The sequence below is a fragment of the Carassius carassius genome, chromosome 4 (genome assembly GCF_963082965.1).
Source record: "Carassius carassius chromosome 4, fCarCar2.1, whole genome shotgun sequence".
NCBI lineage: Eukaryota > Metazoa > Chordata > Actinopteri > Cypriniformes > Cyprinidae > Carassius > Carassius carassius.
Window position 1 is genome coordinate 40601454 of NC_081758.1, and position 27542 is coordinate 40628995.

The 27542-nt window shown below is 35.2% G+C and overlaps 1 protein-coding gene across 1 annotated transcript; it reads right to left on the reverse strand.

The window, feature by feature from the left end:
- Nucleotides 1-908: 908 nt before the first annotated feature.
- LOC132140040 (NAD-dependent malic enzyme, mitochondrial-like) lies at nt 909-25636 on the reverse strand. Its single transcript, XM_059548812.1, has 15 exons — nt 25484-25636; nt 16611-16742; nt 14167-14300; nt 13658-13807; nt 13328-13403; nt 11316-11477; nt 7708-7921; nt 5386-5483; nt 5148-5261; nt 3840-3951; nt 3430-3572; nt 2238-2340; nt 2007-2077; nt 1222-1320; nt 909-1124 (listed from the first exon to the last, which is right to left on the reverse strand). Exons 1-15 carry the CDS (start codon nt 25484-25486, stop codon nt 963-965), a joined length of 1773 nt encoding a protein of 590 aa, XP_059404795.1. The 5' UTR covers nt 25487-25636; the 3' UTR covers nt 909-962.
- Nucleotides 25637-27542: the final 1906 nt, after the last annotated feature.

Sequence of the window (27542 nt, forward strand, 5' to 3'; positions counted from 1 at the left end):
CCCCTTTAAGGAGAAATAAGATGACCACGTTAAGGTTTATTCTGTTACAATGACATACACTTTTTTGTTTACAACTATATAAAAAGCATGTTTATATCCTAAGCATGTAAATATTTGCTGGGAAATGCCCTAAAAGTTCACAGTCACAGCTACGAATATACGCTATAATGCAATTATAATTGTGCAATATACTGTACTATATAATATAGTTTCACGTCCTCCTCCTCTAGGAAACAAATGGATCTTTATGAACTGAATGGCTGTTACAGACACAAGATACCAACACAAACATGAACAAATAGAGCGCAATTTCATTAAGGTTTAATTGCACATAGCATATAAAAACAACAGAGGAGTGACTAGGCACACTATTGAACTCTAGACTGGAGAAAATACTGTGAGGGTGCAAAAACATAAATATTTATTTTGCAATGAAAGAATATGACTTTTAATTAGAATCATTCAGCTATTCTGCACTGTGAAATCATTTTCAATTTTTACTACCAAATTTTCATAAGCAAAACGGCTCTGGACATTTTACTTTTGAGTGTTGTTTGTAATTTTTAAGTCTTAATGGTTTCTTATTAAATTGTAATGTTGTGAAGAAGTGAAGTTCTTATACAAAGGTGTTATACAAATGACAGGAAACATCTAAGTAGTACAATGCATAAATGTAAATAAAATATTTAACTGTGCTTTTTGGGTAAAATGTGCTGAATTGTGTTGAAAATGGTTAAAATAGGTTTCATTTTCTTTGTGCAAAATTTTATTTTAGTAGTTATTTATTTGCATTCTGTAGTGAAATGTTTCCTGTTTGCAATTTAAACAAAGGGTCAGAAATATGAATAAATTCTAGAAGTTGCAAAAAAGAGTGCCTAAGACAGAGGTATGAAAACTCCCTTCAGACTTCCTAGTTTTTGACCCGTTTCTCTCGGTTTAGTGTTTTCTCACGTGTTCGTCATCTAGTCTACTACAGGGCTGTGAGAAACACCGGGCCAGTCGTACATCTCGGGCACAAACGAATCGTAGTTGGTATTCCACACAACTGATCTGATGTACGCTTCCTTATCCACAGGCTCTGGGTATCGAAAGGCCATTCCCTTTAAATACACGTACTCCATCACCTGTGCACAAAACACACAGTGTCTTAGTAAGGGCTTCTGACAGAAAACTAGTGGCATACTGTGTGACACACACACACACACACACACACAGTCTGACCTTGATGGCCATCTGCAGTGACACCTCTCTGATGTTGGACAGGGGTGGATACAGTCGGCCCTGACTCAGCTCTTCATCTGTCAGCTGATCCGCCAGCGTCTGCAATACAAACAATGTTTTATCAACTTACAATATCAAATATTAACAAAAACAGCAAGTACAAACTTCTGCTTCTTACACACAGGCCATGTAAGGCTGATAACTTATGAAAAATATCTCTAGAGATAAGCAGTTTGCTAAATATGTGCACTACGTTACATATACATTGTTTTTGCTTAAAATGTTGTTATGATTTATTCAAACATGCATTAAATAATGAACATGTTATTATGACAGCCACCATGTAAAGGTTTATATATGAACAAAGAATTGAAGTCATAAATATTTCATAAAAACTTAAAGATAAAAGTGCAATTGAAGTGTACTTATTCAACTTATTTGAATAATAATAATAAAAAAAAATTACATTTATTTGATACATTGATTTAATATTTAAATTAACTTTATTTTCAATTTTCGGCTAAATTAAAACTTCAATTCTGGTAAAACAACTGTTTGGCTAAAACATTCACTTCAGTTCATCAATTAAAAAATAAAAAATAAAATTGAATGATAAATCAGCAACAGAAATTCCTGAAAACTAACATTTGTTGTGGTGAGATGAGACCATATTCAACACTGTACAATAAAATGAACCATACTATAATAATGAACTACACCATATTTGAATTTTGAATTAAAAATAAAATGTAAAATAACAGTGTGGTTCAGGATTGTGTATGTACCTTTGCGGCCTCAAGGAAAACCGTATCACTGATGTGTCGCACTCCACTGAGCATAACAGCCAGAGCTACACCTGAAATCACAAATCACAACCCCAGGCCAGCTTTAGACCATTTGTTCTTAAGCATCTTTACATGCTTCTTAGATATTAGCAGCTTTAAAATGTGGATGTGTTTAGAGTTAACCATTAAAACATCCATCACTATATGACTGTAATAAGTGCATATTAATACCTGGGAATATATATGCATTGTTGCCCTGTCCAGGGGTCAGTATGCTGCCATCTTCTAGTGACACCGGGGCAAACGGACTGCCACTGGCAAACAAACACCTTCCCTGAAACAGAACCGTCTTCAATTATATTCACATACTGCTATTCTTATGTGTTTGACAATCCATGTGCACATCAGATCCGTGTATGACTACAGGTGTAATGTATGTCATCTGTGTACATCTGAGAGTATTAATGCTGTTATTACTGTAACACTGTAGTGATTAAAGCAAAAGCCACACTTTTTCATGCTGAATTTACAAAGAATTAAGTTCTGGCTTATTCCATCAGATTTTAGAGCTAACTGATACGCAAATTTCTAAATCCACTAAATTATCAACATGATAAAAACTTATCTAAAAAAAAAAAAATCTAAAATCTAATTAAATTGTGTCTTTTTGCTTTGAAATCGTAATGATTTTTATGAAGTAAACATAAGAATAACTTTCGTATCGTTAGTAAATATTGGACCAAAACAACTTGGGTTTACTCTATCTATGAAGTAACTTTTTTATATCACGTTCAAATGTGATTATCAAATATGATCATCAGGCTTTTGAGGAACATTGGTTTCTTCATCTCCCAATCATCGTTGAATTGCATTGTACCCATGTTATTAAAGTACAGAGTTTTGATCAAAACTAAGTATTTAAATATCATCTTGTGAAGACATTATTGGGAGATATACAAAAAGGCAACTGATATTTATATGCATTTTATATAAATGTCTGCTATACTGTTATAAATTAAATTTATGCATTTAGCAGACGCTTTTATCCAAAGCGACTTACAGTGCATTCATGCTATCAATTTTTACCTATCATGTGTTCCCGGGGAATCGAACCCCCAACATTGCTCCGCAATGCTCTACCAATTGAGCTACAGGAACACTGTTATAAAGATTTACATTGCAAGCTATTAGTATTTCATCCTACTTTTACTAAAATATCAGCAACTGCAGCAAATTGTATATTTTTGCTAATTTTTGGGCCTCTGAATAAAACTGAGGTGTTTTCCCTTCCATATTCTCACTATATCACACTGTATGAGCCTGGTGTATCAAATGATTTGCAACAAAACAACACATATCCACATTTTTTGGGGCTTTTATTTAAATCTGGCTTTACAGGGTTAAAGCATGAATGATATTTAACCTGTGTGAGGCTGTAGGCGTCTTCAGCTGTACACTCTGCCTTGGCAGTCGGGTTGCTGAGGGCGAAGATAATCGGACGCTCGTTTAAGCTGCCCATTGCTCTGATGACATCATGAGTGAAGAGCCGGCCGGCACCTGACACACCTGATGACATTGAGAAAGAGGTCATAATAACATACAGTGCATGCATATTAATATAGAATTTAGGGGTTATATATGATGCATCATGCTATATGTACAAACTATATGCTACATACAACAATGACAACCTGTGTTTACTTGCAGACACAATTCTACAGGTAAAGGAACAGCAACTAAAGGAGCTTGTTTAATTCAAATGGTCATGAAAAAATAAATGACATCTGTTTTTGTGTAGTCCTTGACTAACACAGAGCGATCAGCTCATCTTACCGATTATCGCCGTGGGCTTAATAACATTAACAGCGTCTAAGAAGCTTTTCACTTCCCCGGGATCAGGGTGAAGAAAACCCTCCTGATTAGTATCGGTCTCATAAGCTCTGCCCTGGAACAGAGAAATGCACACTGGATTACTGGACTGCAGTTGTGAGTCTCAAAGCATGTGGAAGAAGAATAAGTTGCTAAATGACACAGATTTTCAATTCCTGTTGAGAGTTTTTAGAGGAGACTTGGCATGTGAGCTCAGTCAGCGAAGCTTAGTAAAATAATGTGACTGCATTTCGAAGACAACAAACAACCTGAGTGGTAGTACTCAATTTTATTTCAGTATTATTTATATATTATTATTATTATTGTTTATATTTTCAGTTTTTTAAATTTTAAGTAAATTTTTTGTAATTTTGCAATTTGTTATTTTTAGTTTTAACTTAAACTTTAACATTTCAGTTACTAGATTTGGTTTAGGCATGGTATATTTAATAAAAAAAAAAAAAAAAAAAAAATTATATATATATATATATATATATATATATATATGCCATTTTTAAGGTACCTTATATTGTTTTGGGAGTCTCCTACAATAGGTTTACAAGCATGAAAGTCAAAAATGAAAATCAAAAATTAATTTGAAGCAGTTCTAAGATTGAGTCTCTCCTTTTTCCTTTTTTTTATATCCGTCACAGAAATGGGATTCAGATTACTAACGACTCTTTTAGGCTGTACAGAGTCGATTCTTTATTTTGGGAGACAATAACTTTATCGTGCACTTTCAGCTTTACAATGTCGCAGATTGCTTACATTCACATACAGCTACAGAACACACTGTATGAAACAATATTCTACATGGCATAAAAGGGGCACCTCAAAATTTTTAATTTAAATTATTTTATATAAAATAAGTGTTTTAAAGAGTTTAAGCTATAATAATCCTGGTAGCAATGAGACATTTTTAAAAGTTGGTTCATTTGATTCAATGAACTGGTTCAAAACCAGAATTTACTTATCATTGTTTATATTCCTTTTTGTAGTTAAAGCAAGCATCATTAGTACTATAGCTCATAGTATTATTCTCAAAGAGATTTTTTTTAAACTCACTAATCAAAAGTATTAACGTTTGGCTTATGACTTGAGTGGAGCAGGGATATGAATCCGCATTGGTTTCTCGATTCGATTACAATTATGTTATTATTTGACACATTTTCATAGAAATTTTATGTAAACTATTTTGTGCATTTTATTAAATTACATATGCAGGCCCCTTTTAAAAATAATTACAAAGTAATAAATGTTATGCTCGCCCACCTTTACTAACAGACCATATTTGTCAAACATCCAGATTTTCTTTCTGGCTTCTGCCTGAGAGACTCCCGACTCCATCATGGCCATGACGATCAGGTTAGCAATTCCCAGAGCAGCCTAAAAAATACAAAATTCCATCTTAATTACACAGGTTACGTTAGTTTAATCACATATCAAACCACACAGATTAAAAGACTTGGTTTGCATTATAGTGTCTTTAAAAGGTGTAATGTTAGCTCACCTCTCCAGCCCCTAGAAACAGAACTTTATGTTCAGATATTGGCTTCCCCAAAACACGTTGAGCGGTCAATAAGCCTGCCAGAGCTACTGATGCAGTGCCTGCGGGCACACAAACACAACTAATGATGCACAGCAGACAAGCAAACATCTGAAAATAAATCAATTAAATATGCATTTCTTAAAGGAAATACCTGTGCATGTACAACCCGAATTCCGGAAAAGTTGGGACGTTTTTAAAATTTTTATAAAATGAAAACTAAAGGAATTTCAAATCACATGAGCCAATATTTTATTCACAATAGAACATAGATAACGTAGCAAATGTTTAAACTGAGAAATTTTACACTTTTATCCACTTAATTAGCTCATTTAAAATTGAATGCCTGCTACAGGTCTCAAAAAAGTTGGCACGGGGGCAACAAATGGCTAAAAAAGCAAGCAGTTTTGAAAAGATTCAGCTGGGAGAACATCTAGTGATTAATTAAGTTAATTGATATCAGGTCTGTAACATGATTAGCTATAAAAGCTTTGTCTTAGAGAAGCAGAGTCTCTCAGAAGTAAAGATGGGCAGAGGCTCTCCAATCTGTGGAAGACTGCGTAAAAAAATTGTGGAAAACTTTAAAAGCAATGTTCCTCAACGTCAAATTGCAAAGGCTTTGCAAATCTCATCATCTACAGTGCATAACATCATCAAAAGATTCAGAGAAACTGGAGAAATCTCTGTGCGTAAGGGACAAGGCCGGAGACCTTTATTGGATGCCCGTGGTCTTCGGGCTCTCAGACGACACTGCATCACTCATCGGCATGATTGTGTCAATGACATTACTAAATGGGCCCAGGAATACTTTCAGAAACCACTGTCGGTAAACACAATCCGCCGTGCCATCAGCAGATGCCAACTAAAGCTCTATCATGCAAAAAGGAAGCCATATGTGAACATGGTCCAGAAGCGTCGTCGTGTCCTGTGGGCCAAGGCTCATTTAAAATGGACTATTTCAAAGTGGAATAGTGTTTTATGGTCAGACGAGTCCAAATTTGACATTCTTGTTGGAAATCACGGACGCCGTGTCCTCCGGGCTAAAGAGGAGGGAGACCTTCCAGCATGTTATCAGCGTTCAGTTCAAAAGCCAGCATCTCTGATGGTATGGGGGTGCATAAGTGCATACGGTATGGGCAGCTTGCATGTTTTGGAAGGCTCTGTGAATGCTGAAAGGTATATAAAGGTTTTAGAGCAACATATGCTTCCCTCCAAACAACGTCTATTTCAGGGAAGGCCTTGTTTATTTCAGCAGGACAATGCAAAACCACATACTGCAGCTATAACAACAGCATGGCTTCGTCGTAGAAGAGTCCGGGTGCTAACCTGCCCTGCCTGCAGTCCAGATCTTTCACCTATAGAGAACATTTGGCGCATCATTAAAAATACGTCAAAGACGACCACGAACTCTTCAGCAGCTGGAAAATCTATATAAGGCAAGAATGGGACCAAATTCCAACAGCAAAACTCCAGCAACTCATAGCCTCAATGCCCAGACGTCTTCAAACTGTTTTGAAAAGAAAAGGAGATGCTACACCATGGTAAACATGCCCCGTCCCAACTATTTTGAGACAAAACTATTTTGTAGCAGAAATCAAAATTGAAATGAGCTCATTTTGTGCATAAAATTGTAAACTTTCTCAGTTTAAACATTTGCTATGTTATCTATGTTCTAATGTTAATAAAAAATTGGCTCATGTGATTTGAAAGTCTTTTAGTTTTCATTTTATTAAAATTTAAAAAACGTCCCAACTTTTCCGGAATTCGGGTTGTAAAGACATCATAAGTCTCATTTAGATTTTGAGAAAAAAGAAAAAAAAAGGAAAAATCTGATCATGCTTTCCTCAACAATATGCATGTTTTCAGGAATGATTCATGGTTGGAACATAAACCACTAATACTATGAGCAATATTACTAATGATGCTTCTTTTAATTAAAATGGATTCAACTACAAAATTGGAATGTAAACAGTGACTCTCAAATGAACTGATTTACTCCATTGAATCAGACTTCTCAGTGATCCAAGTTTTATCATTAACAAAGTAAAAGTTATTAAAACATTTTGGTTAATTTGAATAAAGTTGAAATAAAAGATAAATATTGGTTGAAAACCTTTTTACTAAAACTAAACTAAAAATTAGAAACTGAAATTTGAAAGTTTAAGTATGAAGCACTAAAATAACTAACTGCACTAAAACTGAATGAAATTAAAATAAACGAGTACACAAAGTAATACCAACTGTGGTTAGCAAAACCCCATTATTAAATCCAGGACTGGTACACACCCTGGATGTCATCATTGAAAGTACAGTACTTCTCACGATATTTCTTCAGAAATCGAAAGGCATTGTGATTCCCAAAGTCCTCAAATTGGATGAGGGTGTCGTTTCCGTACTTATCCACCACAGCCTCCATGAACTCGTCTATGAGATCGTCGTAGCGCTGCGAACGGTCACGCCGCTGATACAGACCCATGTAGAACGGGTCCCTCAGTAACTTCTGCAGATACACACAAAAACATGTAACACGGCTGCTTTCATACACCATCTGTAAGCAAACTTAATGTTTGTTTGAACATTGCACAAAAACCCACCACAGCAGGATTCTGGACTTAAAAGCATTCAAATCTCCATAGTGAAATTAACAGTGAAAAGTGATGGATATATGTGACCCTGGACCACAAAACCTCTTAAAGTCTTAAGTGTCAATTTTTCAAAATTGAGATATATACATCATATGAAAGTTGAATAAATACGCTTCCCATTTATGTATGATTTATTAGGATCCGACAATATTTGGCAGAGATAAAACGGTTTGAAAATCTGAAATCTGAGGGTGCAAAAAATCTAAATACTGAGAAAATCACCTTTAAAGTTGTCCAAATGACCTCTTTTATTTTATTACTCATCTAAAAATAAGGCTGGTTATATTTATGGTAGGAAATTTACCAAATATCTTCATGGAACATGTTCTTTACTTAATATCCTAATGATTTTTGGCAAAAAAGTAAAATTGAAAATGTTGACCCCATACAATGTTTTTTTTGGCTATTGCTACAAATATACCCCAGCGACTTGCTTTGTGGTCCAGGGTCATATAGTTAATAATCTTTGATATTTTCATATTCATATATTTAATAATTTTATATACACATTGAACATTTTTATATATACACAATAGTGATACAAATAGTATATATAGAATTACAACTTTAAATAACCTTTACATATATACACATACATATATACACATACATATATATATATACATTATATATATATATATATATATATATATATATATATATGTGTGTATATGTGTATATGTACAGTACAGACCAAAAGTTTGGACACACCTTCTCATTCAAAGAGTTTTCTTTATTTTCATGACTATGAAAATTGTATAGTCACACTGAAGGCATCAAGGGCTATTTGACCAAGAAGGAGAGTGATGGGGTGCTGCGCCAGATGACCTGGCCTCCACAGTCACCGGACCTGAACCCAATCGAGATGGTTTAGGGGTAAACTGGACCGCAGACAGAAGGCAAAAAGGGCCAACAAGTGCTAAGCATCTCTCGGGGAACTCCTTCAAGACTGTTGGAAGACCATTTCAGGTGACTACCTCTTGAAGCTCATCAAGAGAATGCCAAGAGTGTGCAAAGCAGTAATCAAAGCAAAAGGTGGCTACTTTGAAGAACCTACAATATGACATTTTCAGTTGTTTCACACTTTTTTGTTATGTATATAATTCCACATGTGTTAATTCATAGTAGAGCTGAAACAACGAATCGATTTAATCGATTCAAATCGATTATTAAAATAGTTGTCAACTAATTTAGTCATCGATTCGTTGCTAAATAACTTATTTGCTGTAAGCGGCTCATTTCGTGCATATTTCAAATCTGCGGTGACCAGTGTGGCAGTAATGAGCCACCGGAGGTTTTACTCAGCCAGTACAGCAGGAGAAGTAGCAAATAGCCAATAGCTGGCCTCGTTTTATGTCACGTGCTTCCCGAACAGCGTCTCTGCAGCATTCAGCAGGATGTGGGAGTACTTTATTTTGGGCCTTCAAAAAAGAAGATTAACCTGTAAACTCTTCACTACTGAACTGTTTAAGGGGCCGTTCACATATCGCGTCTTTTGCGCGCTCATGTTCGTTATTTCCAATGTAGGCGCGCAGTATGCACGCTCATAATGGAAGCGACGCATCCGTTTTTCCAGGCACGTCCGCACCGCATCGAGTTAAAAACATTTCAACTCAGAATGCGTCAAGCGCACCGCGGGCCATGTGACAAGAACTAAATAATCAGCTTCATCCTTTCCCGTAACAACGTTAAAAGCTCAGCCAAGATGAAGGAACAGCTGATCATAGTTGTATATGGATTTCCATTTTGAAATAAATTTAGTAGCAGAGCTACTGCAAGCGATTTTTTGAGCTGCAAATCCATTTATTCTTTTGTTGAAATTTCCGCGTCTTCAAGGAGAGAGCACGTCATGGTTGCTTAGCAAAGGCAGACGCCTCAGGGGCGCTTCTGCCCGAGCGCTTTGGAAAGGAGGAGAAAGCGGTGCGCCTAGTGTTTTCCACGCGTTTTTAGGCGCGATATGTGAACGGCCCCTAAGACTTTCATTTGTGCAGATTCTCCAGTACAATGTTGTTTGCAAATGTTTAGTTGTAAAAGCTGATAACATTGCTTTTTAACAGTTAACATTTAAAGCTTTACAAACATGTTCTGTGATCAGTTTGTCATTTACCAGTTCATAATTCAGTCCTGCAGCCTAATTATGACTGAATGAGAGAGTTCAATGTTTAAAGATATTTGAAATGCACTTTTTTTCCCCTAAGTATTCACTGCTCTTTTTCACACAGCAGGTTTTTTTCTGATGGATTTTACTTTAAATTGTGAGTTCCATTCAGGTTTCATTCCATTGGCACTTTATTCGAAGGATTCTTTACAATTTCACAGCATAAGCTATAAAGCTGTTTCCCAGTAAATAATAAAATACAACGCACTGCAATCTTATTCTGTTTTATCCTTATTCTTCGTGAAAATATGTTCTGAAAGATTCCTTAAGCTTTGTTCGGGATGTTAAACTACTTTAGGAGCTCTAAGGACTGCCATGGTGAAAACGTTATTTGAAATCTCCTTGTGAAATTTGCTAGAGTATGGGTCAGTGTTCTGATTGCAGAAGAGTTCGACAAATGATCACTAACACATAATAAAACAACTCCAGGTATATTTTTGATGAGGATATGACAATGCAAAATGGTTAAAATCTCTTAAAAATCTAGTTGAATGATAAAGACCCTTTATTAATAATTTACTTGGGGGAAAAAAATGGAAAAAACTAAAATATAAGTACATAAACCGATTAATCGATTAATCGTAAAAATAATCGACAGATTAATCGATTATCAAAATAATCGTTAGTTGCAGCCCTAATTCATAGTTTTGATGCCTTCAGTGTGACTTTTCACAAGTCAATTTTCGTAGTCATGAAAATAAAGAAAACTCTTTGAATGAGGTGTGTCCAAACTTTTGGTCTGTACTGTATATATATATATATATATATATATATATATATATATATATATATATATATATATATACATACATACATACATACATACATACATACACACTGTATATAGTTATATAGTATATAATGTTTCCTTTTTTGACTAATCACAGTATTTAATATATAAGCCAGCCATGGGAAATAGTTATACATTTTGTAATTAAAGAAATAAGTTTTACATTTAACCACTATATATTTAAATATATATATTGTTATTAAGTGTTAAATGTTAAATTAATGTATACACGTACAAAGAGCTCTATATGGTCAACAAATCTTGTCAGTGATGAATGGTTTGGGAATGAATGGTCACCAACCTCGTTATCCGTGCCTACATCAATGCAGACCGGCAGGCAACTCTCAGGCCGTATTCCAGCACAGGCCGTATAAAGACAAAGCTTCCCTACAGGAATACCCATCCCATACACCCCCAGATCACCCAGACCCAGGATACGCTCACCGTCTGTCACCACTACAGCCTGTAAACACACACAGATGAACAATCCCTCACTGTACTAAATCAAACTCTCTTAAGAAAGCCAAGTAATATACGCAAAAGAGTAGGGATGCTCAATTATGACAAAAATCATAATCACGACTATTTTGGTCAATATTGTAATCACGATTATTTAACACTATTATGAGGGGACCATATGACCATATGAACTTTTTATGAGTGATTTATTTAAAGATAGTGATCATATCAAATATGTATTTCCTGTAAATAAGGTTGCTACAATCATTATATCTGTACTGTTTGTTTACTGTATTTTCCGGACTATAAGTCACACTTTTTTTCATAGTTTGGCTGGTCCTGCGACTTATAGTCAGGTGCGACTTATTTATCAAAATTAATTTGACATGAATTGAGAGAAATGAACCAAGAGAAAACATTACCGTCTACAGCCACGAGAGGGCGCTCTATACTGCTCAGTGCTCCTGTAGTCTACCACTGAAAACAGAGCACCCTCTCGCGGCTGTAGACAGTAACGTTTTCTCTTGGTTCTTGGTTCTAAATAAATGTGACTTATAGTCCAGTGCGACTTATATATGTTTTTTTCCTCGTCATGACGTATTTTTGGACTGATGCGACTTATACTCAGGTGCGACTTCTAGTCCGAAAAATACGGTACTTCACTGGTTTGCACTCTTACTGCCATGTGCCGTGTGCTGCTTTACTTAGCTTTCTTTGTACATGACCTATTTGTATAATTGTACTTTATATTTTATTATCTGTATTTAATGTTCTACTGTTAATGTTATCTGTATGCACCAATGGTCTGAAAGTAACAATTTCAATTCTCTTTATGTATGTACTGTACATGTGGAAGAATTGACAATAAAGCAGACTTGACTTGCTATGACATCTACATTATAGACCAGCGGAATTTCAAAAAAAACAAAAAGTCCTCAAAATTATTGAAAATAATTAAACTGTCAGTAATAAAAAGGCAAAGGAACAAATACAACAATAAAAAGATACAAATTAAACAAACTGTGCTTTAATGTTTTTTTATGCAAGTCTCAAGCAGTATGATTATTTCATTTATACACTATATCATTTATTATTAATATCTCATTTCAGTTTAAGATGGGTTAAGATTTATATATATTGCAGTTTATATGAAAAGATTCATGTAGCGTTCAGCTATAAAACATAGCCCGCTGTCACTTTAAGAGCTGCAAGGATCCAAATTACTGTTACACGCGTATTTTCATTCTCAACTCTTTACATTCATCTATTACTGACACCGAATGTATACAAGAATAATCACCAAGCGCAGCATTGAGACACATTTTTGCATGTACTTGATTGATTAGGTGTGCAGCTTGAGCTAAAAGATGACTTTAAATGTCTGTGTTCTGTTCTGTCTCCGAGCGCTTATCTTCCCGAGGAGCAGCGCAAGTTCTCTTTCACGCTTTTAAAAACATGAATAAATATACTTCAAAAATTCAAGCACGTCCCATTTTGCAAATGTCACATTACATGATTTTACTGATTTGAACGGGAAATTTGGCATTTATGGAGGAATGAAAGTGCAGCGCTGCAAAGGGGGGCGGAATGGGGCACAATAATTGTTTCATCTCGATTATTGGATTTTCATAATCGTTGGAGGCCAAAATCAAAATAGAATCATTTTTCCGATTAATTGCACAGCCCTACATCACAGTCTAAAAGATGTCGTTTGCCAAGAAATCTAAATGTTGTCATGTGTTTGGAACAGCATGAGGGTGAAAAGACAAAACTTACTAACATAGAGTGTCATCAAGCATGCACTTTAATAAAAACTGAAAAGCAGCAGAATGCTGGAATGTTGAAATCTAATACCTTGACAGTGGTTTCTGGCCAATTATCCAGTATGGAACGAATATGTCCTTGGTCCTTAATGGAGATAAACAGACCTCTGTAGAAACAGAGACAAAAACTTCAATCTCTTTGCCACACAAACACACAAACCAGTGTTTCAGAGTAAATCTCCCCTATGATGACAATGACAACAACAAAAATAGTCTGACATTTATACTAAACACAATAATACTTCTCTGGTAAAATATCTTGATGTTTTTGCTCCATTTTAAATGTTCATCTACTTAAAGCTATGATTTGTATCAATTATACAATGTATCAAAGCTAAATAATTAATGAAATGTAGCTCACTTGGGTCGCCTGAAGATATGTCCATACTGAGTACATGCGAGACCAACAGTAGGTGTGTAGACGATGGGCATGAGAGCCTCGATGTCTTCCATAAGCACGCGGTAGAAGAGACGCTCGTTTCTTTCTTGGATCCCCATAAGATAGATGTACCTGTTCAAATTAACCCATACATGAATCTGCATTCAAAAAACGTTGACCTTTTATAATTGGACATTTTCCAACAGAAACTGAATATGGAGTGTGAAATAATGTTGGGTTGCACTATTTAGCTACATAACTTTATCTATAAAGATCATGGAAAAAGCAGGTTATGATTTCACTTTTTTTTTCTACTTTCACTTTATTGGCTAAGATTTTTTGAGCCACACAACCTTTATTGCAAAATTTCTCATCTATTTGCATAATATACACAGCAAACTTTGGACATTTGGATTGAATTAATTCTAATTCAATCAAATTGTAGAACAGCTCTTATTTTCTGGAAAGGGTAGTGAAGTGAATGAATGTACTTCTGCAGTGGGTCGGACATCTTCTTCAGGTTCTTCTGGAAGCGCATGGCCTGGGTGTCCTGAGTCTCGATCTTTGGTGGCAACAGACCATGAATGCCCAAAATCTGCCGTTCTTTCAGAGTGAAGGCCATTCCCTATGCATGCACAAATACACAATAAAATGTTTACACTACATTTTTACTGCAGTTAAATTGAGGATTGGAAGTTTGGGAGTGTTTAGAAGTCAAGAAGGCTTTCTTGAAAATTTTGAATGCCTAGCAATGGTGTTTTTACAAATAGATCAGATCCAAATGTTTTATATTTTAAACAAAAAACGATTGTAGCTTCTTTAAATATTAATATTACTATTATTATGTAGTGTTCCTTTTTTAATGTACGTACACTGGTCTGCTGTACATTAAAACCGTGCATAAAATCTTTGACCTGAGCTGCCACAAATGTAATGCATACATCCTGTGTGTGAGGAGGAAATGTCTGCAGGGAGGAGATCAAATCAGAACAGTGACCAATGAGGGTCAGTGAGAGGGAAACACCCATCTATAAAACACAGGAACTGCATTCACTTTACATTCCAAATGCCTGGAGTGTGTGTGCCTGTGTGTTTGAGCATGTTTTGTCTTTAACAGGGCTGGTGGGTTACAGGTCTGCTTAAAAAAATTATGTTAAAAGCAAATAATAAAATGACTACATCATATGTGACCCTGGAGCATAAAACCAGTCTTAAGTCACTGGGGTATATTTTTAGCAATAGCCCAATAAAAAAAAAAAAAAAAAAAAAAAAACATTGTTTGGGTCAAAATTATAATTTTTCTTTTTTTTTATACCAAAAATCATTAGGATACCAATAAAAATCATGATCCATGAAGATGTTTTGTACATTTCCTTCTTTAAAAATATATTAAAACTTAATTTTTGATTAGTAATATGCACTGCTAAGAGTTCATGTGGGCAACTTCAAAGGTGATTTCCTCAGAATTGTGATTTGTTTTGCACCCTCAGGTTCCAGATTTTCAAATAGTTGTATCTTGGACAAATATTGTCCAATCTTAATAAACCATACATCAATGGAAAGCTTATTTATTCAGCTTTTATATGTTGTACTTACATTAATACATGTACTTACATTTTTGATTGTATTGTATTGTATTGATCTACACCATGGAAATGAAGCACACTACAATGTTTTTGAGTGTATGTGGCTCATCTGCTGAGTCACTCTTCTAATGTTCTCCAGACAAAAGCATTTATACCCTCATTACACACAGGGACTGTGTTAGACAGTATACATCAACGTTGTGGTAGTGGTGTAGCATGACAGAACATGGTTACACTATATTGTGCATGCAGTCTTACATTCATGTGAGTTGAGGTGAAAATTAAACACTACTAAAATGTCCAGTTTAATTTAGTTTATGTATACATTATATATATATAGGAAAAAAATGTATATAGCGACATGGCTTAGTGTGATGATCAAATTATAAAGGCAGTGATTTAATTAAACAAATACATCCACTGCAGGTTTCAGAGGAAAGCCTGGCACGGTGTTCATTCGTACACATACAGCTCATGATATAAGATGCAGCACATATTTACTCGTTTTTCTATTTTACAGAACATTAGCATAATTGTTCTTGTTGAGATCTTATTTGATGATAATCACAACACAACATCATAACTATTATTTTAAACTCTTCACTTTATTGCTTAATTTAAAATGTTTGAGTTGTGATAGTATATATACTAGGGGTGTAACGGTACGCAAAAATCACGGTTCGGTACGTACCTCGGTTTTAAAGTCACGGTTCGGTTCATTTTCTGCACAGTACGGGAAAGAAATGCAAACATTAAACTGCAGGTTGTTTATTACTATAAACTTTTTTTAAACAATTTACACTTTTTTTAAAATACTTTTTAATAAAATATATATAAAATAAAAAAAGAATAAGAAATAAAATACTGCTGCAAAGTTCTCCACTAAATAAAATACTCTCAAGTCTCAAACCAATATTATATAATAAAATAAAACGAAAAATATAAATAAATAACTATGATTACAGTGTAGCATTACCAATCCCAGCTTGTAGGCCTGCTCATATTTAAAAAAAAAAAATATATATATATATATATATATATATATATATATAACTTTTCCAAAGTGTAAAATGCAGCATCAACCGTTTCAGTTTTTAGACCTGCTCAGATTTCGTTATTGCGTTGGACCGATCGGAATTAAGAGCAAAGTTCTGTTTAAATGCCGACGGGAGCTGCGTTTGAATTACAATCGTTTTTTTCCTAGTTGTAGTGATGTTCACACTCGCGTGATGCCTTTTGAAAACCTTAGGCGGTGACACACTGGCATATTGCACCTGTCAAACAGTCTATTTTGAAAGTATGTGGACTGAAAGAGAACTAGAAGGCAGACAGATTGAATTTGGTCTAACCTTGTTGGTATGTGGGTTGAGCATGAGTGGTTTCCCCTTTTCTTTAGTGTGAACCCATCGGCACACGCTCACACATGGCCTCACACTCATGCTTAATCTGGACAGCATGGCTGCACTGATACCAACACACACCTGCAAAAGAAAAAAAAAAATACATGCGAGTACACTTAATGCACTCAGACACAAAAACAGATAATTTCGATCATTAGTGTCTGATAGAAGATCTGCTGATTAGATTTAATTAGAATTATTATGTAGGGCTGTAGCGATACACTAATTTCATGATACGATACACGATATTAAGCTCACGATACGATATATATCACGATATTCAGCCAACGATACAATCTGATATAATTCAATACAATTCTATATAATTCGATACGCTTACATCATTTAAAGGGGACAGAGTGATTTTGGTGACATCTTGTGACTTATTGTTTCATTTACTTGGATTGAATTAATTGAAATGAAAACTCAAACGTCAGACAGCTTGCAAAATAAATGCTGGACAAAATTAATCAAAGATGTGTTGAGAAAATTAGTTCCAGTTATTGAAACCGTGCAAACTGTAGCTTACAAGCCTTTGAAAAGTAAATAAAGTGCAACATTGCAATTTGAAATTAACAATGGAGAGTTAAAGTGCAAGTGGCCTGTTCTGAACAGTTTCTTTGAAAGCTTTTTAGCTTGACACTGAACATGAGGTAGCCAGTCTAGCTGCCAGGTAAGTAAACATAGTAGTACCATGGCTTCTCCAAAACATCAAATAATTCAAGTCTCTAAGAACATTTAACTTAAAACTTACCTGAGTATTTTAAGGCCTGTAAGCCTACACCTATGTGAGGTAGCCAGTCTAGCCAGCAGATAAAAAGAAACCATGGCAGCCAGACAATAATTGGCTGGGAGACTTTAACGTGTGCCCTTATCTGAGCATACAGCCCGGGAAGGCAAACCTTGGTGAGGTGTTCGCGGGTTGGAATAGGATATCAGGGCTCCATCGCGTTCACCATCCGCCTAAAGCCGGGGTTTTCCACTGAATACGTGCTCAAATCCTGACAAATAAAGTAAGCAATGGACTCTGCAATTTTCTGCGACCTTGGTGAAGCAGATGGAAACTTGTGGGAACAACTGCCATTGATGTCCAGCGTAGTTTGTTTTGGGTCACGCGGCCACTGCTGCTTTGGGTCCTCCGTAAGCATAAACTTGTCCAGGTGGTGACGTTTTAGGTGCGCTCATAAATTTGTGCTATTGCCGGAATATTTAACGTTAGTGCCACATAGCTTACAAACTGCGATGCTTTTATCCAAGTCGATGCTTTGCTTTCCTTTTTTTTTAAAACCAAAGTGCTCCCACGCATCTGCTTTTAAGCAGGCGGGTGAAGGATTTATATTCGCCACCATTCTCTGAATATCCTCGCTCTGACTTAGTAAACATGAAGAGGCAGACGTCTGCATCTGTGTAAAGTTAGTACGGGGAACTTGCTCTACAGCAACACTAGCGGCTGGCTGACCAAATTGCTCTTCCTGCAATGCGAACGGGGGTAAACATGGGGGATTTATAATGTGACGTATGTATCGATACTCGCGGCTAAAAAAAATCGATACTTTCTTTGGAAAAAAAATATCGATTTATATCGCAGAATCGATAAAATCGTCCAGCCCTATTATTATGGCTGATCTGTCGGCATCAGTAGAGTCTCACAACACAATCCTGACTGAGAAAATTATGAGTCACTGATGTGCTGATAAACATTCATGCCAGAGACATTCAGCACACAGATGGCACTGAAGAACATCTCTGTAGCCTTTAAAAAAATGCTGTGGCGCTTGAGAAGAATATTAAAGTCTTTGAAAAGCAGTATTTAAAAGCAATGCAAAACAGAAAACCAAACGTTGAAGTTTGTGAGGCATAAAAACCCATGCATGTGATCACTGAAGACAAAACAGTGAGGCCATCCTTAAAAATATTTTGATTTGCAGTAACAGTAATCAAAAAAACAAAAAAAAAGGGTCGGTAGGTCGGTCTATATTTTTTTTCAAGATTCAATTTCATAACGTCAAGATTCAATTATCATAACGTCACTGACTGGGTCTCCAACCCGTGCCTTCGGGCGCATCATTGCAAACCTCATTTTGATGCAGGCTATATAGACCACAAACAAATGTAAATCTTTGTCAAAAACATGTTTATTGCATGAATTTCAGGTGAGAAGAAAAAAAATTAGGTACTGTTTTACTTGCATCCACCATCCACCGCTAGGTGTCAATGCAACCTACAAATGAGAGACCGTTTACTACGCTTTCTTGGGTTGTCACTTTTGTGAAAAAAGTTTGATTTGAGTGACCAGTGTTCATTGAATCGATTGTAAAATCAATTTTGCATGTCTAAATAAGTTTTATACAGCAAAAAACACCAAATATTGGTAAATCCACGGACAACAGGCAGGAGAAATGTAAATATTCAATATATTGGTAAAGACCAATATTTCTGATGATTTATTGGCGTGAAGTTCTGTGTACAATGACAAACAGGAGTGCAACATTTTCGAAAAACAATAAGCAGAGTGGACTGCCATAATGCAAAACATTTACTGCAGGCTTCAACATGGCTGTGTTTACGATTAAATTTCAACAACAAATCGCATAGGCGATTTTCTAGGGCTGTCAAAAAAATCGTTTTTCGAATATTCGTCGAATTTAAAATAAAAATCCACATTCGAATGCAAAAACGTTGCATTCGAATTTTAGGTGTGCATTAAGGAAGCTGTCTTATGAGCCCCGGTAACGTTACTTCACAGTCCGTGTTCCATTCCATCTCGCCGCGTGCACAGCTGTGTCTACACAACTTTCAAAGGCGGACGAGCTCGACACGCAGTATCTGCCGTCTCATCTTTCACCTCGTATACGTGCACCGTCCGTGGTCTCAAGAAATGCCCGCACGCGGATGACAAAAAGGACATAATGCAGACTGTGTGTGGACGGCCGAAGTATACTTGATCTTTATCAGAGGCGCACGGGATGCGATGACGATGTATGTGGCATTGCATTATAAGGTTATGTTTGCCTATCCAGTTGAAGCCACTACAAAAAAAAGAAAAAAAAGAAAAGAGAACATCAATGTGGAAAAGATCTTGTTAACATCAAAACTGACACCAAGCCGTTCACACAGAACGCAAATTTTGCACACTTTCTAGAGGGACAACGTTGGGCTCGCATCTTGCACAAGAGAGTTGTGTTGTGTTGTTTTCATGTTTAGAAAGACATGTAAAATTAATGTATTTAATTTAATTTTCTAAATATATTTCGAGACTTTATGTTGGGTTTTTGTTCCCCATCCTACTGCATCTCATGTTTTTAAATGAAAAAATTTATTCTGTGTGACCGGTTTTGAGCCCTTTTTATTTATTTAACAATGCATGCATACATGACGCTGTTTTGTTTATAGTTCTTTAAGCAACCAAATAATAATTGGTTCATAAACATTATTTTAAATATTGTTGATTTTTCACAGTCATGTATTCTAATGCTTTGAATAAAAGTGCAGTAATATTTTGCTCGATGCGGTATCTTGATGCCTCAGAAGAGACGCAAAAAGCTTTTCTTCACCCTAACTTAAAGTATGCATTTTAAATTTGAATACAATTCAAATTTTGATCATATTTAAGTAATAAATTCGAATTTAGTTTTTCAGATATTTTGACAGCCCTAGGCGATTCTAGCCCGAATATGTATCTGTTTGCATGAGACTGTCTGAATACCGGCAGAATTCACATTTCTGTTGTAAAAAGAGAAACATTGTGCAGAAGTATTATTTGCTGTTATGCGTGTGTGTCCTGGCTCAATAGAAAACTAAAGGGCTGCAGTTGCTCTGTGACGCCTGTTCAAAAAAAAAAAAAAATTAAAAAAAAAAAAAAAAAAAAACTGGACACGCTCCGAGAGAAGGTCGTTAAAAACAATTTTCTATTTTCGTTTTCGAAAATTGTGTTGGTTGATTCGTGCTTGATTTGTGCAATAGATTTTCGAACATAAAGTGACAGTCGACACGCACAGGCCATAGTGTGACATCCGTTAACCAATAGTGTAAACATAGTAGGGATGGGACGATAACCGGTTTTATTGATAACCGTGATAAAATGTGCTGAAGGTTAGTAATATCGTTTAAAAATGAATTATCATTAAAACCGTGTTTGATTATCGCGGTTTTAATAACTCACTATTAAATCATGTCCAGCCAGCAACAGTCTGACGCAAGCGCAGCGCACAATGTTTTTTTTGTTTTTTTTCGAGAAGGAATGGCGAAAGTCAGTGACTTTTCTATGCTTTTCTATGCTTCTACACTTTTCATTGTAAGGAAGGAAATGCCACAGAATTTAATCTTTCTTTAAATTAATTGCATAGAGTTGCTTGTTTTATTAGTTGTTTGTTGATTATTAAATATAAAACTTGCTGAAATGTTTTCAGTGTGAGCATCAACTATTTTTGAACACTTTCATCTCGTTTCACGAAACCGTGATAATACTGATAATCGTGATAATTTTAGTCACTATAATCGTGATATTAAATTTTCATACCGTCCCATCCCTAAAACATAGATGACGTCACGTGTTTTTTTATTTATTAAAGAAGATAGTCTTCATTTGTATGTAGGCCTAGGCAATTTATATATTCACAATACTTACTTAAATATAATTATTAGTATTTTATTGTTTTTGTATTAGTTGTTGTAAAAAATTGGTCTGTCTTAAGGCAATTTACAATCAGCAAGTCGGTTGGACTAAAAGCAAAAAAAATTAAATAAATTGAGTCGGTGCTAAATTGACAGGGTCGGTCGGGTTACGGCAAACAAGAATATTTTTAAGGATGGCATGACTGGCCCAACACACCAAGTGATAGTTCTCAGTAAAACAAAATTATAATTTTTGTATAAGCTATTCCTTTAGGGATAAATCATATTACTTGTCTCAACCACATAGAAACAATCAGCTCCCTTCCCCCATGAGCTGACCTAAAGCACATACACAGTGCACATTCAGTGCTCTTACACTCACAATCTCAGTCACACACAAGGAATCAGGTCAATGAATGAGATTAAGACAGAATCTACTGTCAAAATCTGGTTTTCCCAAAATGGGGTTTGTGAGGTGATGAAAAATATTAAATAATAAAAGTGCAACATTCACATACATAATTAAAACAAATTACATTTTGAATGTAATAATTTTTTTTTTATATTTAATAAATAAATTTATATCTATATATATATATATAATATTGGTTTACCTGCATGTCATGTGGCCATTAACTAGCATAACTGTGAACTGTGAACATGCAAATGTGTTGTAAAGTTATTAAGATATTAACTTTCTAAGGGCTTTTGCTGTCAAACACATTTGGAAATCCCTGCAAATACTAATACAAATACTATGCAAATACTAATTTCTCAGCATCCTGTAATCTCCTGGAAGGAAGATGAATAAAATAAAATTAAGTAAATAAATAAAAAAATTAGGATGAGGAAAAAAACTAAAACAATTTGAGGGTGAATAAATTATTACAAAATCTAAATTTTTGTGTGAATTAAATGTCAAACTAGTTTACCCACATAATCACATAATACTGGTCTTTTTACAATGAGAAAGAGATTTAAAATTTTCCTTTCTCTCTGGAGTGTTACAAGCTCTTGGTGCATAATGAAGTAGGGCTGTGTATTGCCAAGAATCTGGCGATACGATACAAATCACGATACAAGGATTGCAATATGATATATTGTGATACACTGCAAGCAAAGAGATATATTGGGATATTTCTTATTTTAGGAATACTATATATTGTCAGGAAAACTGTCATTAAGAACACACCACCATATGCAAACCTTAACAATAAATAAATAAATAAAAATTGTTTAACCAGAACACAGTGGTATCTGCATTTGCAATCATTTAGTTAAATATCAGGGCTCGACATTAAGCTTTAACATGAGCTTGTCCTTCAGACAAGTAAATCAATCATTCACTTGTAAAAAAAAAAAATGTCGGTGTAAAAAAAAGTTACTTGTCTGGGGGGAAAAAACGTGTTTTTTTTTTTTTTTTGGCAAAATTGTAATTTATTTTGAAGCAGTCTCACCAGTAATCTTATTCTTAAAGTAATCTATTACTTTAATCAGTATATTTTTCGATATTTGCCTTAAATTGATTGCTATTTAACTTTATAGAGGACAATAGTTTCCTAAACTAACTAAATGTACATATCTCCATTTACATCGAGGTTGCCTTGCTCAAGGGTGCAACGATGACAGGCCAGGGAGTTCAGGGGTCACTCTAAACTGGGACATTTGCATTTAAAGAAATAGACCACCCAAAACACTGAAACATTATATTCCAAGATATGTTGAAGCTACTGAACAACAGACAAATTATCTGCAAGGCAGCAACTACTCACAATGTGATTTATGCATACATTTTCGCATTTGTCAGATGTTTTTTGTTTTCCAAAGTAAATTATATTGTACTTAAGAAATTGCCTGGGACTTGAACCCATGACGCATTGCTATCGCCATGAACATATACACCCAAGTTACCAAACTAACCACAGTTTATTACAGATTATTCACCATCAGGCTACAAATGTGTCCCAGACACAGAAAACATGCCTTCCTTCTGTAAGGCTATTCCTGCCATGGCCTCTGACCTTTAACAAGTGGCACTGAAAGTTATTTAGGGAACAAATGGGAAGTCACAAACCAGATCTGCCTAATGTGTTCTTGCTCAGTGAAAAACAAGTGATTTCACAAAGCGGCACCTCATAGCTGATGAACACATCCTGATCTTCAAACAAGGACATAATTTCTGTGATTTATGGAACTACATATAATTAGTTTAATGTAAGTGTCTTAATTAAAGGCAATGATGAAGATAGGTCACGGATTAAACCTAAAGTCTTTGAGAGTCCTGGCCAGATCTCAAACCATTATATGGTGCTACCCTAAGAAGTTAATTTTTTTTGAAAAGCAGATTTTCTAGAAATAAGAATAGTTCATCGATTACTCAATCCAGGCTTTGAACCTTCAACCTTAGTCCAGATTGCAATGGAATTTGAATCTACAAACTTTCATTTACCAGTCTAGATCTTTATGTACAACATCATCGAACACAAACAAGTGAATTTGTAATTATAAACTAAGAGCACCACGCTGGTAGCATACGAATAGAGTTTGAAGTTTGAACCTACCAGGATACTAGATATTTAACCACTAAGCCACCACACCCATTAAAATGATTTTATTCAAATAGATTAAACACACAGTGCTAATCGTTAATGGATCACATCTTCAGGATATTTAGGCCAGAAACCACCGGTGATTAGCGACATGACATACAGAAATATAAAAGAAAGATACCCACGCTCATAACATTAGCACAGAATCAGTTCAGAATCAATCACCAAAAGAACCAGTTCATTTCAGACGCTCTGTGTGTCATTCTGCTTCACGCTGAATCACACATGCGCAGTTATCATCAACTCCTCGGTTCTCGAATCGGGCGCGTCTGACAGAAACGGATCTGGACTCGAGAATGAGTCAATCTTTCGTTCGTTATCTGGCTCGGCTCGGTGTTCATCTTCAGTTGTCTCTTCAGAGCAGTTCAGTCAGTGTACTGTTTGAGTAAATGAATTACTCCGGGATATTGGTTTGTTTTAACCAAAGTCCTTTCAGGCAAGTCGTGCCACTCGGCCGCCATCTTGAGGAAGTGGCATGTCTCTTATAAATTGTCTCTGGTTTTAACTAACAGCTCAAAAAAGTTAAAGTCATTTGTGGATTAATGCTTATTGGCGAGACGAACCGTTTCAAACGATTCAGTTGTATCTGGTGAACTGGTTCAAGAAGATCCGGTTACATCGAGTGATTCGTTCGCGAACCGGATATGACAAACTGCAGTGTTTTGAAATCTCACAACAGACCCAGAAGAGAAGACAATGCTGAATAAAGTCGTAGTTTTTGCTATTTTTGGACCGAAATGTATTTTCGATGCTTCAAAAAAAAAAAAAAAAAAACTGACCCTCTGATGTCACATGGACTACTTTGATCTTTGATGATGTTTTTCTTACCTTTCTGGACATGGACAGTATACCGTGCACACAGTTTCAATGGAGGGACTGAGAGCTCTCAGACTAAATCTAAAGTAACTTTAACTGTGTTCTGAAGATGAACGGAGGTCTCACGGGTTTGGAACGACATGAGGGTGAGTCATTAATGACATAATATTGATTATTGGGTGAACTAACCCTTTAAAGAGGTACACCTATAATTATTGTGCAAAGTTTGCACGTTTCTTGTGTGATATCCATTGGCTCGGCTTCCTGGTTTGAAACAAATATTTACAATATTGCGACATAACTTGGGCAGCGGATTTGCATTATGCCACCGGCTCACTTTTGCCCAGGCCCGCCCAAAAATACAATTCTGGCTACGCCACTGGTTTGGTGTCTGGATTCATCTGGAAACTTAGAATGCAGCATGGAATGGAACAGCACGGAACCCATTCATTGTAACTTATTGATTGGAAGATTTAAATGACATTACATTTTTGTTGATGTTGTTCATAGAAATTCTGTGGAAAACTGTTGTTGTTAACAGTAAAATGCAAACCCAACGAGCCACAGGCGTAGAACCAAAATACTGATAATGTCAAACCACAAGGCCATCAGCTAACTAATTAAACAATCATGTAAACACGTTCTATAATGTGATGCTGTTAATCTAACGTTAATTGAGTGACGTGACGACAACTGCTGTTCAGCTAGGGTAACACAAAACGCTCAAAACACTTAATATATTACCATCGAGAGCTCTCTTAAAGGATATAACTGAAGCCTTACCATTTCCTTCAAACGTCTCAGAGTCAGCTGGTGACAATAATACGCGACTGAACATTATATTTTGGATTAATTCACCGTTGTGAGGTGTCCGCGTCAGGTCGCGCGGAGCTAGTGACAGTTAAAAGCCTTCTCTGCACGAGACATTCTACCGCACACACACCGACAGCCAATCAGAAACGAGCTGAAGTGTACCGTAAAGCTTTTATGTAAAACGCAGAACAAACTACAAATAAATAAATAAATAAAAAAGTATATAGGTCTCTGCGGGAGAGTAATGTAATGGGAGTTACCAGATCATGGTGTTTTAAGACCATGATACCTGATTGGCTGACGTCATAGTGATGGTAGGTTTAGAGGTGGGGTTAGGTAAGGGGAATCATTTTGATTGCATGATTTAGAAACACCAAGTATTTTAAAAACACCCACAAGGTCATAAACAACCACGTTTGCTCTGCAGAGATCGCCGACCACAGAAGCGGAAGATAAGTGATGAAATTACCGTAAGTTTCTAACACAAACCTCATCTCACTCTTCCTCAGAGTTTTTCAACAGTTGAGCTTGAAGTGAAATAGTGGAGTTTTCATTTTAGTTTTACTAACAAAGACTATAATAAAGAATAAAAAATAAGAGAAGCACAGCTTCTAATACAGGAGTGTGAGTTGTCGTCGTCTATTTTGGAATGATTGCGATGTATTCTAAATATAAACTTGTTCTGTCGATCAGCGTCATTTCTGGACTTGCAAAATAGCTACACAAATAAAACCAGATGTTTGTATTTAAAGTCAAAAATCAAAAACACTAGAATAGTTTTAAAGCTTTAAAAACCACAAACGTCTATATTCTCCTGATGATTACATTAGGCTACTGCTCTAACATAACTAATTTAAGTTTAAAATTATTTTCTGCTTGGTATCTTATATTTCACTTCCACTTGATATGTGTGGTGCATATTTAATGTAACAATGCAATACATAATATAGTAGTCATATTAATAATATTGCATAGCTATAATAACACCCTCAAACAAACAAATAAAAAGAGATTACATTAGGTACAATTTTATTAATATGTACAGTACCAAAAGCTTGGACACATTACTATTTTTAATGTTTTTGAAAGAAGTCTCTTATGCTCATTAAGCCTGCATTTATATATATATATCCCCTAACAGCAAGTATGTATTCATTTGATTAAAAAAATGGACTGTAAAGACATATTGTTTTAAATGATTTCTGTTATATATATATATATATATATAAATATTTTTGTAAATATTTGAATCAAATAAATGCAGGCCTGATGAGCATAAGAGACTTCTTTCAAAAACATAAAAATGTGTCCAAACTTTTGACACTTTAGGTACTGTATAAGTAAAAATATACAAAATGCAAAATCAAATGGTGTATAAATAAAGATTTTAGGAATCCAGCATGAATTTTGCCCGTAGAGTCTCCAAATGTCTAGAACACAAACATTCTGATACAAATTGGTCATCTTTACCTGCTTCATAAATATATTTCCAGATCTCTGTTCGCTTTATGACCAGAAGAGGTCACAGTTAACTTGTTCTAGTCTCGAGAAAACAATTAAAAGTCCTTGCACAACTTAACCAACCGTTTGAGATACATTTAACGGGTTTATTTATCATGCTACAGTATAGATGTGTTAATATGGTAGCACTTCTTAATATTTGTCATTAACAAACTTGATGTATTTTCCAACATATATTTTATGAATAATAATATATTATTACATCCCTGGGTATCTTAATATTTAAGAATACAGTGTACTTTCATGCACATTATTCTCCATTCTATATTTAATTCTGCATTATACATCTTTTTTTATATTTTATCCTTATTTTTATTGTTTACTTTTATTTATTTCTTTCATAGCTATATTTATGTATGTATATAAATATATATACATATATATATATATATATAGTTTTTTTTGTGTTGTATTCCTTAATAATTGCACTGTCCATGGAGCGGACCTGACTCAAATTTCACTGCTGGTTATATATGCTCTATATAATTGTGTATGTGACGAATAAAAA

Coding starts and splice junctions, on each gene's coding strand:
- LOC132140040 (XM_059548812.1), bottom strand. Junction 5,484..7,707: donor TTTCAATGATGACATCCAGG/GTGTGTACCAGT, acceptor GTGTGCCCGCAG/GCACTGCATCAGTAGCTCTG. Junction 3,952..5,147: donor AATATGGTCTGTTAGTAAAG/GTGGGCGAGCAT, acceptor TCTCTGTTCCAG/GGCAGAGCTTATGAGACCGA.